This window comes from Bactrocera oleae, chromosome 5 (genome assembly GCF_042242935.1).
Source record: "Bactrocera oleae isolate idBacOlea1 chromosome 5, idBacOlea1, whole genome shotgun sequence".
Taxonomy (NCBI): domain Eukaryota; kingdom Metazoa; phylum Arthropoda; class Insecta; order Diptera; family Tephritidae; genus Bactrocera; species Bactrocera oleae.
Window position 1 is genome coordinate 22,320,688 of NC_091539.1, and position 19,752 is coordinate 22,340,439.

The 19,752-nt window shown below is 34.0% G+C and overlaps 2 protein-coding genes across 2 annotated transcripts in view; both read right to left on the reverse strand.

Annotated features, from left to right (window-relative positions):
• Window positions 1–3,764: 3,764 nt before the first annotated feature.
• LOC138857337 (uncharacterized) lies at window positions 3,765–4,153 on the reverse strand. Its single transcript, XM_070109725.1, has 2 exons — window positions 4,051–4,153; window positions 3,765–3,940 (listed from the first exon to the last, which is right to left on the reverse strand). Exons 1-2 carry the CDS (start codon window positions 4,151–4,153, stop codon window positions 3,765–3,767), a joined length of 279 nt encoding a protein of 92 aa, XP_069965826.1.
• A 6,869-nt stretch (window positions 4,154–11,022) lies between these two features.
• Window positions 11,023–19,752, reverse strand: part of LOC106621909 (casein kinase I) — a 51,625-nt gene continuing 42,895 nt past the window's right edge. Inside the window, exons 3-4 of the mRNA XM_014240931.3 lie at window positions 14,756–15,530; window positions 11,023–11,387 (exon numbers count right to left, since the gene is read on the reverse strand). Of these exons, the coding sequence (XP_014096406.1) occupies window positions 11,210–11,387; window positions 14,756–15,530 (953 nt within the window). The 3' untranslated portion in view covers window positions 11,023–11,209. The remainder of the gene's footprint in view (window positions 11,388–14,755; window positions 15,531–19,752) is intronic.

The following is a 19,752-nucleotide window of genomic DNA, read 5'->3' on the forward strand; positions in this document are numbered from 1 at the left end:
AATGGGGCAGTTCGACAACTTATGCAAATTCTCTGTGGAATAAATTTTTAGTTGGTCTGATAGCACGATCAAAAATGCTTCATCCTCTAGAAAGTTCTTGAACATCAATTGAAAAAGTTCTAAAATCTTTTCAATCTGAAAGAAATGAACAAATTTTAATTGAAAGAAATCAGTTTCCAGTTGTTCCGGCGGAGGGAATAACCATTCATAAAAGTAAGGGTGCCACATATAATAAAGTTGTAGTTCATACTCGACCCACAATTCCTAGAGCTGCAACATATCTCGTCTGAAGTCGAGCTGTTACTGCAGAAGGTCTGTTCATCATAAGAAATTTTATTTTAGAAATTTTATGAATCGGATCCTGTATTTAGGGAACTGAGAACATTCTATAAAGCTCTGACAACAAGTTTCAATTTTATATATATTTCCCGACCATCATGACATCAAATTTTATTCCATAATGTTCAGAGTCTTCAGGCTCCCATTAATTATAAAAAAGCGACTTTTTGATGCTATCTTCAGATATTTTATGTTCTGTGCAAAGTTTTAGGAGCGGTTTTCTTTAAATGTTTCAATATTAATATTTTGGTTCTATATAGAAATTCAGCTTACTCTGTCGGACATTCAATTGTAGAACTTCAAGAAGTCTGGGTGCGTTCGATCTACGTAATAATTGCAGAAGTACAGCTGCTGTGTGGCATATTTGCTGACACTCTGCTGATGTGAAGACAAATATTTAGTGTTGCCGATTATTAGCAAAAATTGACAGTAGAACGTGATGGTGTTGCAAGTGTTGCCAAAAATTCACGCAGAACGTGATACTTTGACAAATTTGCAACACTGCTGTCGTGATTGCCATCTCGAACGCACCCTGAGTTATTCAATCAAAATGTGCTAATTTTTGGAGATTTTAACATTTGTTTAATGTCTGCAGGGACTACAATAGGAAATCTGCTCCAAGAAAAAAACTTTAGTTCCCTGCTTGGTGTAGAATATTTAACTACACCTGCCCAAGTTGATTGGGCTTTTTCAAACATGGATCTTTCCCATGTTAATGCAATTACTTTTGAGACAGCACACAGCTATCATAACAGTATTTGTATCTCTACTTCGAACTAAAGTTTTCAGACTTATTGCAACAGTTCTTCATATTTTTTTTCATATATAATCGAATTAGAATGGTATAGCAATTTTGACAATAGTTTTTAAGACAATTTTAAGAAAAATATGTAAATAATCTAATTAAGAATATTTAAGCTATATGTATAATTTGTTATTATATAAGACATTATATAAGAAGCTCTATAAAAATTAATGTTTAATATTGTAAGTATTATATACAAATTAATATAAAAATATAATTTTGTTAAGGTTAATTATTTTAAAAATAAATAAAATTTATTAAATAAATAAAAAATGCCATTCATTGTCAAAAAGCGATTTCTTTTCATACTCCTCAATACAGTTGTAATTCTTCATTCTATATAAAATCAATTATAAGCGTATACAACAAAACACAAGAACGATTTACAAATTGTTCAAATTAATCTCACTGTGAATGTAAATAACTGAGGCAACAGTTCCTACTTCTAATTATTAAAATATTATATATAAAGAAATCTCAAACGAGTATGCCATTTGGCTACGCGAGAGTATAAAATGTTCCCTTAGAAACATACCCTGAGATTAGGGCTGTGAAATCAGACGGATCTTGCGAGAGTACAATGTTTGGCCGCGAATCGAGAACGGCTTCATTTCGAGTTAGTAATATGGTAAATTCGTAATAGTTAGATTTGTAAGCTACCCTTTTGACGTTGGATTTGAAACTTTTACAACTTATTCCCATAAACCACCCATATAAGGAGCGTTTATATTATATATTGTAGATGCGATAAATGCGACCTTTGCTTTTTGTAAGTCTAGGTGCGTCAATGTATCAGATTGAGAGTATAGTAGAGTAGACTTGAATGTATATATTTATGTGCTCGTGCAATTGAGAGCTCGTTAAAGAGATCAATACACTTTTTACATAAGTATGCATGAATTGTTTGTGCGTATGTATGTAATCCTGCCAATGTGGACTTTGAAAAGATGTACAACTACAATTGTATATGTTTTAATATGTATGAACGCATCCTGTTCAAATTAATAAGTTTTGCTTAAATGCGCTTTTTATATTTTTGTTTTTAATAAACTATATTTTTTTTTTGTTAATTTTACTGCAACGTTTGTTATAATTTTTTTTTTTTTTGTAATTTTACAACTTTTTATATAATTTTGTAAATTTGCAAAGTATAATTGACCCAGTGTATGTAGGGTATATGAAACTACGTTTACATATGAAAACAAGTAAGGAAGGGCTAAGTTCGGATGTAACCGAACATTTTCTACACTCGCAAAGTCAAATGGTATACTCCTTTTAGATTTCTTTCTGGCTCAACAGGACGGCAATTCTATGTTGACCGATATTATCGGTGAAAAGTCAACTATAGGCATTGGGGCTCACATATTCAGTACCTAGGGGCTTGAACAGTTTTGGTTCAATTTAGATAATTTTTGGTCACAAGGTGGCATATTTTAAACGTATTATTCATGCAAAGTTTTACGCCGATATAATCATTGTTGCTTGATTTGCACACTGGAAAGTGAAAAAATCAGATGGAGTTTAAAATGATATTATATGGGAAATAGGCGTGGTTGTAATCCGATTTTCGTATTATAACATAAAAACATGAGAAGAAAATTATGTACCGAATTTGGTTGAAATCGGTTAAGTAGATCCCAAGATATGGGTTTTCACCTAAAAGTGTAAAAATAATCTTATACCATCTCAGAGATAAAATTTAATGTCTCTGGCTTGTTAAGTGCTTGATTTATCGCGCTTTTAGTAGTTTTTAACAGTTCCGTTATCCAGCTCCTGGTGATCCTGTGTACTAAATAAGAGTCTTGTATCTTGTTGTGGAGCTTAGTTAAGGCAATTTTTTTTTTGATTTATGGCGTTTTGTTGGCGTGGCAGTGGTCCGATTACGTCCATCTGCAATACCAACCGTATTACGGTACCAAGAAACATGTGTACCAAGTTTCATAAAGATATCTCAATTTTTACTCAAGTTACAGCTTGCACAGACGGACGGACAGACAGTCACCCGGATTTCAACTCGTCGATTAGTTTAAGGTGATAAAAACAACGAAAAAGACGACAACTCAGACTGAAAAAAAAATTATATACTTGTAGGTATGCACATGCAAAATGCGCTATTGCCTTTTGTATTAAATAATAATAAACCGAAACGTTTGTGGAAACACGTAAGCAATTACATTACTTTTTTTTTTAATTTCCAAAACAAGTTACCCGCTTGATGTTGAACTGTAGGAAAGATATGATAATATTTGGGAGCTCGACGTTGTTGCAATAGTGACCAATTTTTCAAGGAAAGCTTTAGGATGAGTAGGGAATCATTCACAATTTTGTGTAATGAGTTAAAAAACATTTGCCTACCTAAATCTCGAAGGGTTGTGGAGAACGCATTTGGCCATCTGAAAGCAAGGTTTAGAAGGATAGGAAACAACGAAATAAAATGAATTCATTAACAAAACAAAATATTGTACTTAAAATTTAAATATTAAATTTCTTACTTTATAATAAAGAAGTTGAACTTCTCCTGGACAAGAGAGAAGAGAAATTGCTGCAGCTTCGTTGGCGTTAATCGCAAATCGTATGTTTTTAAAGATATAAATGTATATCCCGCAAATGAAATTCGTGATTATATGCTTTGCTTAAAGGCTTCCATAAATTTTTCGAGGATGGCACTTCTCTCTCTTTCAATTTGCAGAGCCTCCCTGCCATCCTCTTTAATTGCTTCAATTTCTGTCGCTATTCTCCTACTTTCCGCCCGGAATTCCTCCAAAAACTCATTTTGAATGTTCACATTTACATTTGTTTTTTTTTATTTTGCTTTGCTCGTCTGCAATCTTTGAAAGCGGTAATTCTTCCTGTGAATCGAATCCAATCAGAGAAGAACTATTAAACGATGCTTCAAATTCTTCTACAAGTTCGTGAATTGTAATAAATTAGTTTATAAAAATTGTGTATCTTTATTCGAATTTCATTGGCGGAATAAACATATCCTCTTGTAGCCAATTCTACCGACATATCTTTAAGCACATGGAAATTGCATTTAACGCCACGAAGCTGCGGAGAAGTTCAACTTCTTCCCTGTTCCACTTTGACCTCTATTTTCCGATACAATAACAAATTTATGTATGTTTTAAATTATTGTGTTATTAAAAATTTATTTACAAACCTCTTTCCCTCGTTGTCGGCCATTTTTGATTACTTTGTCATTTGACATTTCTCCTCTCTTCGTAAAAGTTATCGATAAAACTAGGAAGAACACCGCAAATCTAGTTGTATAATCGGAGATTGAAATTTATCTCTGATTGAAAAGAGCATTGTGTATGGTAAATCTCGTGTCTTAATTACAGATTATCGAGATAAACTCGTAAATGGAGATAATCGTGTTATATGTAAACATACTATAAGCATAGGCATAGATTCTATGCCGTATGTATAAATATGTCAACAGGTATGTTGTATTGTTGGTTTTTGTTTAAAATTTCGCGTCCTCTGTTGTTATTTATGTTTTGTGCTTAGGTTTGTGAATTTTTGTTTGTTTAACATGTTTGAAAATTTAGATGTGGTTGACACGCACTTCGTTTTTGGTACCTTTCGTTAAGGCTCGAGGGACCATGAATAATTTAGACACTTGCACAAAACATCGTAAATAAAAATGTCTATGTAATGGGTATAAATAAACTAATTTCATTTATAATTGGTGGGGAGTTTACAAACTTTAAATTATTTATTAATAGATTAAATTGATGTTTAGAAGACGCTATAAATTTTCGGACCGAAAATAGAAGGCGGTGAGGATCGAGGCGTGAATCTTTCACTGTCAACCGCTCTTTCAACTGCGGGGATAACATCTGTGATATACGTAAATCTTGCGCTGCGAACTGCACTTCCAGCTGCGTTCACAACCGCGTTTCTAACGAGAACATTTGGGATTGCTGTGCCAACATTTTTGATGATACCTCTGCTATTTGTTGGGTCATACGTGCATTCTGCTCTTTAAACAGTGTCGACATTTGAGTTGACATCTACGATATACGTGCATCCGGATCTTTCCCGTCTAACCGTGATTGTAATTCGGACTTTACTCCATTTGTTACTAAACCACGTTTTCTAGCTACTTTTTCAGTTGTGGAATCTTTAAATCGTTAAACTTTGACATTTTAAAACAATTCTCTCTTTAGAAATTTAGTCCCACTTCGGACACCACTTGTAACGGATTTCTCGATAATTCGTCTACCTATAACTCTTGATTTGATCGTTGAATAAAAGTCCCAATAATGGCTATACACTAATCTTTATTTCTAATTCCAACAACTTAACACTTATTGCTCGTTATACGAGCTTACAACTTCTTACTTATGTCACCATTGTTCTGAACACGACAACACTCTAACTAGAACTGTCTATGCTTCGATTCGATTTTGTTCTATCATCCGTGTTCGTCACAATATATATAGAGGGCAGCGCAATGTATGAAAATAAATGTACCACAATATATAAAAATGGAAATAGCGGGGAATGTCGCCCGTCGAACGAATGTGCGTGATGCTGCGTTTGCGGTCTCGAAACGAAGATCAAGATGACAACTCATTTTATCCATATTCTTATGGTGAGGTGTGTTGTGATCCTGTGTGGTGTGCAAGTGTAATGTGGGTAGCGTGGTGCAGTAAATTTGTGTGGACGTATGGTGTGTTGATGAAGTGAATGTTGTGCGTCCGTATGTAGCCTTGTATGGTGTTGTTTTGTTAGGACGGCTTAACTCGTTTAGCCAAAACTCAAACAATTCAATGCTATTATTGTTCACGAAAGTCGAATAATTACTTAAACGGACATTACTTTTGTTTATATTATGTACGATGACAAAAATGTTGATGCCAAAACTGATGTGTGAAAATTGTTCGACATACTTCCTACAGTACGTTAATTTTATTTTTACTGTTTCCAAATTTTGGCTTGCCTCCGCCTGTTTTGGGACAAATTTTTTACCTTTCTATGGATTTGTACATAATAACTGATTAAAATTGTTTAAAATTATAAATAAAGTAGTTACTTTTACCCATTTTCTATTAATATTTTTCCTAAATAATGTATTATATAATATGTTAATATATTATATAATATTTATAAAAATTACGTTTGCGAAACAATCGTGTTGCGTGATCGCGATGACTGACGTATAAAGTTGCAGCATTCGTTCCAGCTGTTCAATCTGATACGTTTAAGCGAAAGCCGTGCGGGCGGTGAATCCTTCTTGTTATGTTCGTGTATGGTGTTATCACGTGTAGTGTTCTCAAATGTTGAGTGTGGTGTGGTGCGTTGTATGTGGGGAGAACCTGTGAGTGTTTTCAGGTGTGGTGTGTTGCATTACTGAGACTTAGCTCATTTAAACAAAAACTATTAAATGTGAATCGGCCTGAAAAAATGATGAAGGTGAACAATCGATAACTTTTCGTTGTCTTATACGTTTTGATTTGCTCTAATCTATATTATCGATCACCTTATACAACAATTACAAAATAAATAAAAGACTTCAATGGAATTAGGTTAAAACAATTAGTCTTTATCGACATAATTCAAAATGTGACCTTTAATAATGTAAATTATATATCAATATCCTCAGATGTGCAAAATATATTTGCATTATTTATTACTGTCAAATTCCAGTTCTAATCCTAGGTAATACGCTTGGTATTTCACAAATTACAACGACAACTAGTTCAATAAAACCTATGCTTCAATTTTTCCAAGGTTTTCGTGTTTCTTAAATGCCCTCATCTTGGATCTTTGTACTGCACGTTAAGGAATTCAGGAATTCTAACCCTTGGAACAACCAGAAGTACTCGGAAGGTTTGCCCATTTTCGCTTTTCTATATCGATGCAAGCAGCCACACACCAACTTTAAACTGCTCCGCTCTGGCCAATATGCTTGTGCGAATGGTCTTTCTGTAGTTATTTCTCCACTCGTTGTGCATTTGTTCCTCTCCACTTCATGCATTACACCTTGCGATTCTGGATCTTTTAGCAAGGAGTCATCCGTTTCAGCTTTAATTTTATCTTGCTCTTCCACCTGTACTGGTATACACGCTTCCTGCTCTTCTCACTGTAAGGACACTGGTGCTGATATGCGCGAATCTTTCACTGTCAACCGCTCTTTCAACTGCGGGGATAACATCTGTGATATACGTAAATCTTGCGCTGCGAACTGCACTTCCAGCTGCGTTCACAACCGCGTTTCTAACGAGAACATTTGGGATTGCTGTGCCAACATTTGTGATGACACCTCTGCTATTTGTTGGGTCATACGTGCATTCTGCTCTTTAAACAGTGTCGATATTTGAGTTGACGTCTACGATATACGTGCATCCGGATCTTTTCCGTCTAACCGTGATTGTAATTCGGACTTTACTCCATTTGTTGCTAAACCACGTTTTCTAGCTACTTTTTCAGTTGTGGAATCTTTAAATCGTTAAACTTTGACATTTTAAAACAATTATCTCTTTGGAAATTTAGTCCCACTTCGGACACCAATTGTAACGGATTTCTCGATGAATCGTCTACCTATAACTCTTGATTTGATTGTTGAATAAAAGTCCCAATAATGGCTATACACTAATCTTTATTTCTAATTCCAACAATTTAACACTTATTGCTCGTTATACGAGCTAACAACTTCTTACTTATGTCACCATTGTTCTGAACACGACAACACCCTAACTAGAACTGTCTATGATGCACAGTCTAGCAGTCCATATATAGTAGATCATTAACAAAACTTCATCTCTAGAACATTCTGGCAACTACGAGTTCGCTGTCTATTTGCTTCTAGCAATTTATCCTCGATTCGATTTCGTTTTATCATCCGTGTTCGTCACAATATATATTGAGGGCAGCGCAATGTATGAAAATAAATGTATCACAATATATAAAAATGGAAATATCGGGGAATGTCGCCCGTCGAACGAATGTGCGTGATGCTGCGTTTGCGGTCTCGAAACGAAGATCAAGATGACAACTCATTTTATCCATATTCTTATGGTGAGGTGTGTTGTGATCCTGTGTGGTGTGCAAGTGTAATGTGGGTAGCGTGGTGCAGTAAATTTGTGTGGACGTATGGTGTGTTGATGAAGTGAATGTTGTGCGTCCGTATGTAGCCTTGTATGGTGTTGTTTTGTTAGGACGGCTTAACTCGTTTAGCCAAAATTCAAACATTCAATGCTATTATTGTTCACGAAAGGCGAATAATTACTTAAACGGACATTACTTTTGTTTATATTATGTACGATGACAAAAATGTTGATGCCAAAACTGATGTGCGAAAATTGTATCGACTCTGTGTTCGACACACTTCCTACAGTACGTTAATTTTATTTTTACTGTTTTCAAATTGTAGCTTGCCTCCGCCTGTTTTGGGACAAATTTTCTATGGATTTGTACATAATAACTGATTAAAATTGTTTAAAATTATAAATAAAGTAGTTATTTTAACCCATTTTCTATTAATATTTTTCCTAAATAATATATTATATAATATGTTAATATATTATATAATATTTATATTATATATACATTGTTGGGCGTTTTCGATAATGTAAACTGCGAAGTATGCATGATGCAACCAGTTCGAAATAGCAAATCTGGCATCATTGCCAAAATTGAGAATCCGAAAAAGTATCGCAACTGTGCTAGCGAAAATTCATTCTAACTGATTTACGTTAAATTTAATTTTAATATTGTTTTACTATGTTTAAGAATTTTTTTAAAATTTAGAAGAAGGATTGCGTCAAGAGCACTAAAGCTATCACATTTAGAAGTATCAATTTGACTTTAAAGGTATTCACAATTATTAATTATATTTTTTCATTCTCTTTTGGTATCTTTCTAATAGAAAGAATAGCTGTCACAGGCTACCCTAAGGGAAATTTGAATATTACCGTAATACTAATAAAAACTTAAATATATAACATATACATATTTACAGTTATTATAATAATACATAATTATAATAAAGGAACACTGTGTTCCAGAAAGTCGCGAATCCCTGAAACTCCAATACATTGAAAGAACATACATAAATGTTCCAAATCATTAGCCAAGCCGATTTTAGGTACCACAGAGTAGATGCGAGATTCAGCACTGAATTCCACGCGTACTTTGCTATTATACTGGTACATATTTGCTTTTCAATCTGTTAATTTTATTTGTGCTTATGTAAGTGATATGAGAAGAAATGGGTTCCTCAGATAAAGAATATTTTGCAGCTCTGTGTTAAATATTAAAAAAAGTATGGAAAACATCGAAACATAGTAAATAAGATGAATTTGGCGAATATCACCATTTGTACAAAGATTTAAGACCTTATCCGCAAATATTTAACATATGCGCCTTCCAACTCCACTCGGCGCCGAAAAACGCTTAAAAACTGTTTTCCCCCATTGAACTACTTTATACTCGGTTTCGGTTTCCACTCTGCGGTGCCTTTGCGATTTCGTAAAAATGAGTACGCACAGTTGCGAAGCTTATTTCTCGCATTCGTCAGCTTTGCGCTCGGCTCGAACTTGAGCGTCCACTCTGCAGGCCCCCTAATGGCCAAATCATATAGAACTTTGCTGCGCTTTCCGTCAGACATTTCTTTTGAATAAATGTTCGATGTACGCTTTTATATGAAAACGTTCACATAAAAAGTTATCGACTCGAAGACCAGCAAAATGTCGGGCAACTCTCATATTTTTACGCTTTGCCAAGCGATGCGCGCCATTTTTATTACAGAGAAACACTGAACGCAGCCTTGTTTTTTTCGCTTTGTTATTTCAGTATGAACTGTCACGCAAAGCCAGGAAAGTTGTATGTGAATGGGCCTTAAGGAATGATGACGATGGAGGCGAACAATCGATAACTATTCGTTATCTTTTACGTTTTGATTCGCTGTAATACTATGTTCGCACCGAATTGAAATCCTCTTGAAAACTCAATTTGTGGATTGTGGAACCAAAGTCGTTCTGACCGACATTGTGTCTTTTCGATGAGTTTTCATTGACAGTTCACACATCTATTTGTTTACATTTGTTATGTACCCTACAAGAACAGTGACGGTCATCTGATGGGTAATATGACAGTCATAGCTGAAAAAATTTTGTCAGCGCGCAGAACAAAGTTTCTATAATTTTCTTACGATCCTTGTTTTCTTTTTGTTTGTTTGTTTTGTTTTTTCTGAGTCATTGCTGACCATAAATTCGTCATAGCTGAAAATTGTCAGTTATGGCTGAAACGCTATCAGAAGTGAAAAATTATTTTGCACAGTAGATAATATAATTTTTATTTCTTTAATAAATTTCAAACTTTTAATCAAAATTAGTTATAATAATATACTTAAATATAACAAGAAATGCAACAAAAAATATAATAAAATATGAAAATATAAAAATAAATTTTCACTTGGATGTCATCTCCTCCTCTCAATAGCTCTGTGTACGTCTTTCTCCAATCAGTGGATAGTTCTGAATTTAAAAATGCAAATGTAAATTAACAGTACTGTCATATCATATGTGAGTGTATTGGTGAACCCATCAGCAGTTTCTTGTAAAGTACGTTTAGGCCAAATATGGAATGCAAACAAATTGTCAACTGACATTTAGGGCTGACAAAATATGTCTTCTAATAATATCGATTAAACTAGAGCAAGCACCGATTATAATGAGTGGAATTTAAGTTTTCAAGGGGTTTCTGCGAAAACTTTGTTTTCGTTTGACAGATTTTGTATGGATAAAAACACAAGTTTTCGCGTGAAAACCTCTTTTGTCTATGAAAACACGAATTTTGTGTCGGTGCGAACATAGTATAATCTATATTATAAATCATCATACACAAAAATTACAAAATAAATGGAGGACTTCAGGTTTAAAACAATTAGTCTTTATTGACATAATTCAAAATGTGTACAGTAATTAATGTAAATTATATAATATATCAATATCCTCAGATATGCAAAATGTATTTGCATTATTTATTACGATCAAATTCCAGTTCTAATCCTAGAAAATACGCTTGTTATTTCACAAATTATTTTTCGATTTGCTTTCAATCAGATATCATCGGCTTTAAGCCTTGCTTCTCTTTCTCCTTATCACGTTCGTTGCGTGACTCAGCTTGTCCCAGTAAAATAGCTGGATTTGGTTGGCCCTGATGTGTTTTTTGCTTTAACATGGTCCAATCATATACATAATCATAATGATGATTTAATGTTCTGAAAAGGATTCTGAAAGCAAAAGGAGTAATGCATTAGATAGTTCAAAATTAATATTAGTCATTATATACATTTTTGTCGCAAACACAATGCACTTTTAATTTTTTTCAAATATTTACGAATTAAAAAAAAGCTTACAATTCCAATCTCAAGCTCTCACGAACAGATATTGAGTTGAAAGTTGCAGATTTGCGGTTTTATGGCTTAGAAGCATATACATTTGGTTCAGTAATCGAAATTACTTACTAGTCTCGTTAGTCTCTGATTTTTAATTTTATCGTTCTGTGAAGCACTAGTTGCTCCATTTGCATTTTAATTATCAAAAAACGAAAAAAAACATTGAACCTAATTTTAATTGCTCTGAATATCAAATACATTATGACAATTTACATCTTAATTGTATCATTACTGGTCCGCTCGCATGTGATAATATATACATAAATTAATATCTGGAAATTACCTTGGAACAGTTATATCAATTACACAGATATTCATTGAAATGTTTGAATCTTACAATACAGCTTTTACCGGCTAAATATTACAAAAGTATATTTTCAGCCCAAAATAAATTGAAAATGCAGATTTCTGATTTTTATTGAAATCCGAAAAACGGGCGTGCACCGCCGGTATATATATAGCCTAAACAGGGTATATTAAGTTTGCCCCGAAGTTTGTATCACATAAAAGGAAACCTTTTGTCCCCAAGAAGCTGCTCATTTGTCGATACCGTCCATATCAGACCACTTTAGCATATAGTTGCCATATAAACTGAACGATCGGAATCAAGTGCTTGTATGAAAACCCTTTTCATATGACAAGGTACAATCTCCGAAATTAAAGTTTTTTCTTATGTTTAGTTTCTGTTTTTGCAAATTTTAAATATTTTCTACAAAGCTTTTCTTATATTGTTATTGAAATTATTTATTGAAAAATTTTAGTAAAACAGATGTGAGAATACTAAGGCTGATACGTCCAGTTGCGTGAAAACGATAAGTCATACAGTAAAATCGCAAAACACAGTGTATTCAGATGGGAAAAGTTATGTTACGCGCCCAAACGAAAAGAGCTGGACCTTAGGTACACTACTCCAACACTGAAGCATGGTGGAGGCAATATAATGTTTTTTTGGGGTGCATTGCCATGAAGTGGAATCGTGTCTATATTTAAAATTGATGGAGAAATTTACCAATTTAAATACATTTTGATTATGAACGACATTATGGTGCAATTTGCCACAGCTAACAAGTTCGTAACATGGATGTACCAGTGGCTTCATAAGAATTTGGTAACTATTTTTGAAAGCAGTTTAGATCTAAACCATATCAAGAACTTTTAGTCTCATCTGAAAAACACGTTCGACCTTACAAAGTAAAAACATGTCGACGAAATATACGAAATGACAAAGAAGAAGTAAGAAGCGTTAATCGTCAATAATTATTTTGTTTCAAACTTTTTTTTTTTCATTGCCTTTTAAAACCCATAACGCGGTGTTATTTAGTTGTACGTTTGATTTAGACCAGTGGTCGGCATTTTTACGCATACAAACGTTTTATTTTTTGAGATTATATGTGTAGAGAGCTACTCAACTGTCCAAGTGGTGCGTTTTACTGGTCCTCTATGTTTTTCAGTTCAACTGTAATTAGGCCAGCGATGGTCCTTTAAATTGCTTTGTAGCGTTCAGCTTCAAGAACAAATAAAACACCTTCACAAAAATAGATTTACAACCGAAAAATTGGCGAGACGTTCAAATTTTTTATGAGAATGGTAGAAAATGCAATAAAATAAGAACTGAAAAGGAAAAACGCGGATGAAAACCAAACATTTTTCGAATTATTGAAAACAATATAATAAGATTTGTAAAAAAAAAATACGCTTATCTTCAAACGACAAAAAACTTGAATTAAATTATTTTTTATACTAACATTCGCATAAAGCAAAATATTTAAAATTAAAATAAACCGAAAAAACGAGGAAAGTACCTTTTCTGTTAAAACAAAATGTTACTAAAATCCTATTTTTTGTTCAAGAGCATGCCATCTGGCCAGTGGAGAAATGCGTTTTTTGTTGTTGTTGTAACGGTTATCTGATCCCCGCTTGGGTGGCAAGTTTTAGTTTTTGTCGTGTCGTGTGAGGTCATGTAACGGGAGAGGGGGGTGTTAGATGAGTGGGGTTCGTTGGACAAGCAAAGAGTGTCATGCGGACATTCCTGACACACCCGAGGACCTGAGGGGTTGACAGTCATCCGTACTGTTTCGAGGTCAATATTTCAAAGAATAATTAAATAGGGCTTCCGCAGGGTGGTGTCCTCTCTCCGCTATTGTATAACTTCTACATCTCGAAACTCCCTCAAACACAAGAGGAAATTTCCATGACCTCGTACGCTGATGACTGCACGATATTGACGTCGGGCAATTTAATCGATGACATGTGCTCGAAAGTAAACGGCTATCTCTCCGACCTTTCTCGTTGCAAGGAGCTTAACTTTTTTACCCACTAAATCCACAGCGACCATATTCACAAACTGGACGAAGGAGTACAGACTGGATCTAAACGCAGTCGATGGCGTTAAAATTCCGAGGGTCAATAACCCCAAAATTTTAGGTGTTACAGGTGCCTGTGCTCCTTCACTCCTCACACGACCGCATTAACTGCCAAATTACAGAACCGCAACAAAATGCTCAAAGCGCTTGCCAGCAGTATGGAAGAATCTTCAGACATGTCAGAGCACTGCACTCTGGAGAAATGGAGTAATATCCCCTCAGATGAGATATAATAAGTTTTACACAATTTTATACCAATTACCCAAAGCAGAATTAAAGCTGTTTAAAAAATGGTTCACAGATAACAACATTAGCACATTCAGTTGGCCTGATCAACAGCCTGATTTTAATTCAACTGAGAGTTTGTGGCGATAGTTGAAAGAAGCTTTAGGGGGTAAAAAACCACCTTGTGCCCCCAGGGGCCATGGTTGAATCTATTTCTCGTGGATGTCAAATAGTTATACATAATAAATGCTTAACAACAAAAAATTATATAATGAAAATACGTTAACAATCAAAGAATGTTAGGAAAAATTTATAATTCAACTTTTGTTTTATATAGAACTTCAATATTTATAAATGTCACTCTTTTTTCACAGCATAAAATGAGATGAGCGACTGAAAGAGGTTTTTTTTTCTTTGGAATAGAATTCAACCCAATTATTTTATTATTAGATTAGGCATACCGCAATATGTCCCTAATATTTTTTACATGACTGTACATGGCTTCGCACGTCTGTGTGAAACACATTTTCCATTTTGCAGTTTCTATATTTTAAAAGTAATTAATTTTTTTTTTCGATTTAGCAGTTTCTGTATTTTAAGTTTTGAATTGCTTACCTGAAAAGTTGCCGGAGATACATATAATCGGGCTGTTCCTCAAATCGCAAACTGCGGCAATAATTTATATACATTGCGAATTCAGCTGGAAATCCCTTGCATAGAGTTTCAATAGGAGTAGACATTTTCTTTTCGGAAATTTTTTCGTATTTCTGTTGTTTATTAGTGGCTTTCATTCCCTGCCATGGTAGAACTCCACGATTAAAATACATCATAACGTATCCTAATGATTCCATGTCATCTCTTCTAGACTGTTCAATGCCCAAATGAGCGTTTATTGAAGCATAACGTGCTGTTCCCGTTAAATTTTTATCTTCACGATATTGTATATGAGTGCGGGAAACAGGATCTCTATATTTTTTAGCTAAACCAAAATCTATCAAAAACAACTTATTGCAATGACGTCCGATTCCCATTAGGAAATTATCAGGTTTAATATCTCTGTGAATAAAGCACTTTAAGTGAATATATTCAAGGCGTCCAATCATTTGATCCACCAGCATTAGCACCGTTTTAATAGTAAAATGGCGTGTACAAAAATTGAACAAGTCTTCCAAGGATGGTCCGAGAAGATCCATTACTAAAGTATTAAAATTTTTTTCTTTGCCGTGATATCGGATCCTGGGAATTCCCACTCCACCGCTTAGAATTCGATATAATTTTGCTTCATATAAGAGTTGTGGATGCCGTGCATTTGCACTTTCCATTTTTACGGCTACTTCTTCACCACTTTGTATACTCATTCCCAAATAAATATCTCCGAATGATCCACTGCCTAAAATAGAACAAGATATATAATATTACATTAAGTATTTATAACAGTAACATAAAATCGGTTAAATATGTATGTACATAATCTTTGTCATCGGTTTCAAAATAGGCTCCTATTGAACCATACCAGCATGCCAACGCTTAATTAAATTTTTCATACATTTGTAATAAGCCTCGACTGCCTTGGTCTGCAGTGCTTACAGTGAATATTTTTAATAGCTTTAATGGACTCACGGCGCGTTCCTCGAAGCAAATATTTCAGTTTGGAAAGCAGAAAAAAGTCACAGGAAGCCAAATCTGGCGAATACGGTGGCTGAACGATGACTCTCGTTTCGTGTTTGGCCAAAAAGTCGTGGTTATTTTTGTTTCGGCTCATTTTCTGAGCGCCATTAATTAGATTGTTAGACAATTTTGACGACAAGTTCATAAACCCATTTTTCAAAACCAATAATGATGCGTTTGATGGATGTATTTCTCAATTATGTACGTTGTCCAGCATCTCTAATAATATATGTAATATGTAGTAACTCGATCCATAACAGATAGTGATATCCTCTGCTATCTCTCTACTATTAACACTATGATTTGCAAGAAATGTTTCTTTAACTTTATCGATGTTACCGTCATTAACAGAGCTGGATGAATATCTCGCATGAGGCAAGTTTTCGAGGACTTCACAACCTTGACTGAAGGCATTGTGCCATTCATTTTCTCCGATTCAGTAATCGTGATTTAATTGGAACCACATACTTTTCGGGTCGCGAATTTTTAGGTGCAAAACGCTCACCAATTGACATATGGAGATCAAACTTCCCACGAAGTACCAATCTAGGAAAAAACAATCTAATCGATTCACTTTGCGCGCGTAGTTCAAATGGACCATTCAAGTCAATTACATATATAAAAAAATAATACTTTAATATATATTTTCGTCTTAGGAAAAGTTATAAAAAAAAAAAAAAATTTAAAAGAACTTCACCAATGACTCGATTCCAAGCTTGTATTTTTCTCGGCGAACACCCATCTTCATATAAGGTCCAAACACAAATTATGGGCGTTTTGCAAATACAAATAAGATATTTAACGACTTTATACATAACTTTTCTAGTAGTCAAACTTTCTTGATGAAGATCAATAATTCATCAGATCACCATTTTCGTTTAAATACGAAAAAATTTTGGTGTTTACCAGAGACCTGCAGCGGTGCACAAATACCCAAGTAAGTATGAGGTACACTCTTTGTTGGGGTGCTCCATTTCAGTTCTCTGGTATGTAGATGTGTTGTAAACAAAGTGAATTAGAAAGAAATTTGTTAAACAATAAGAAACAGATTTATTTATTAATTATAAGACTTAGGATATTACGTTGGTCTTATTAAGTAATATAATTTTTCCGTTGTGTTAAGTGAACTAAACTATTATACTCTAGAGCAACATGTTGTAAAAGTTTTGAATGTATTAAAGAAATAAAATTGTATTATATATTGTGCAAAAGAATTTTTCACTTGTGATAGATTTACAGTCATAACTGACAAATTGCAGCTTTGATAGCTTTTCAGTCAGAAGTGAAGTCAGCTTTGATGGATTTATGATCAGCAATGACTCAAGAAAAGGCATGAGAGTGAACAGTATGGATGTATAGTGAATCATTCATTCATTCAAACCTGATTAAGAGAGAACTGGGTAAGAGAGAAAACTCTATATATATAGAAATAATATTTAACTGTATTAACTTATTTGTCATGCTCACAGCAGTTCATAAATATCATTTGCTTCTCTCGCTCATATTTCTATGAGTAGGTATTTACACAGCATACATGTTTGTGAGTGTGAGTGGTCATCGCCACCGATTTTTAAGTAAGTATAAAAGTGAGAAAATTAGGCTCCCGTGCAGTTGTCTGGTGTTTACTAAATCACTGAGGTCCTTGTAAGCTTAGCTGAACTTTTCAAAATTTAAATTTTATTTTAAAAGTAATTTCTTAGGAGTAATATATGGAGTTAATCATTGTCACTCGTCTAATATTTATTGTGATATTTGGATCGTGATTCCCATTGAAGATTGATGAATCGCGAGTACTACACGTTCAATACTTATCACGTCAGTATATATTCGAAATAAATCGAGTTTTCAGAAGAAACACGTTAAAAAAATGTGGAAAACGGTTGGCCTCAAGGGCCATCCCTGCAACTTCCCGCTAATTTCATACGCTAACGTTCAAATTTCGCTTTTTTCACTGCTTTTGAGCTCTTCGAAATTTTTCGTTTTTAATATCTCGCAAGTAAATCAACCGATTTTGACCCGGTTTGCGGCAAACGATGTGTTTTTTCAAGGTTTAGAACTGATTAGTTTTTGGTGTTGATCGGTCAAGTCGTTTGGAAGAAATTCGAAAACGATTTTTCAAAAAAATTTATTTTTGAGATTTCTCAAAATCTACTCGTCCGATTGGGTCCAAACTCACACGAAATTCAAGTGCAATGAAACCCTTTGGAATGCCGTTTAGTTTATTCAAATCGGTTGAGCCGTTTAAAAGTCATAAGAGGGTCACATACATCCACACACACACACATACATCCACACATACATACAGACATACGGACATCATCGTAGAAATGTTCGGGGAAGCTTCCTCGACCCTCAAAACGTCGAGATCTGTTGAGAACTCGATTTTTGCAAAATGGGGTGAAACCAATATCTTCCCGATTTTTAGAAAATGTTCAATTTTCTTAGCGGGAAGTTAAAAATAGTTTTGATTTATTATTTGTTTAATTTTATGTCCGGTTTTTTTAATGAGATGTTAAAAGAAAACTGAAAAGTTTCTATGGTTTTCAAAAATAATATTCAAAAAAAAAAGAATTGGAGCAAAAAATACTAGTAATTATACAAATACAATTAAATTGTACGTTTTTAATAACAATCGCACGATTTTAATTGTTTTCAATAATGTGTTCCGTCGTATCGCGAATTTACTTACAAAATGTCGTGGGCCGCGCAATCCATATTAATCGTTGTCGTATCGTAATCGTAAAATCATGAATATTTTTCGAAATCTAAATTGGAATTTAAAAGAGGGTACACAAATACATTCAAAGTTTTGGATGTTCACCAATAACTACAACAAGAATTTCGGATGAGATTCCTTCTAAAAATACCAGTATTTGATGCAATTTATTCCCAGGCCCACATAAAAAAATTAATCTTTATATTTAACGTCGGACCAGACAATAGAAACTAATGCACATAGTGATGTATCCTGTACACCGTTCAAAAGACACAAAGCGAAAAAAAGCTTATTCGGAAAAAGATGCGAGGAAAATTTTTCAAAAGTGCTAAACACGCTTATAAAAATTTTCGATCGAAAATTCTTTCCGTTTTGTTTCGATATCGATAAAATAGTTTACTTATGGTAAAACAGGTATCAATGATTGCATGAAAATTTTCGATGGACAATATTTATGAATGCTTAGACCCATCGTATCGACTCCTTGTGATCGCCAATAATTTGAAGTGTCCGAGTATTTTTTTAAAATAGAAAAAATTTTGATATCGCGCAGTGATTAGATTCTTTGTTTTGAAAGGTTTTAAAGCAGAGGAAATTTATGAACAATTGTTAGAAGTGCCTTCAAAACTCACCGTAGTTAAGGAACGTATTACTTATCACATTATATCACCAATATCCTAAACAAACAAACATCAAAACAACCTCATCTCTGAATGAACAGAATGTATGAAAAATACATCAAAAAAACCTTATCTTAGAACAAGGCAAATGTATTTAAACAAACAATATGTTATATGTAAAGAAACTATCAACTAGTAATAAGTAACACTAGTTAGTATAAATAGCAGTAAGATCTATGTAACAAGTTAGTCTTAAGAATATCAATAAAGAGCACACATTTCGGTGCAGCTCAAAAGTATATTTCTATCTACTCATATCGTGTAAACGATATTAACTCCGTCGAATTTTGGGCTGGTGAATTTAAACGTGGTCATTCTAGGCTTGAAAACGATCACGCGAAGGAAGACCAAAAACCGCAACCACACCAGAAATCATAGAGCAAGTTCATTATATTGTTAGTGAAGATCCAAGCTTGACTAAGCGTGAAATTGCTAATGCATAGGCATCTCAGACGAACGAGTACTTCATATTTTACATGGAGAATTACATATGAAAAATCTGTTTGGAAAGTTAGTGCCGCACACGTTAACAATTCAACAAAAACTGG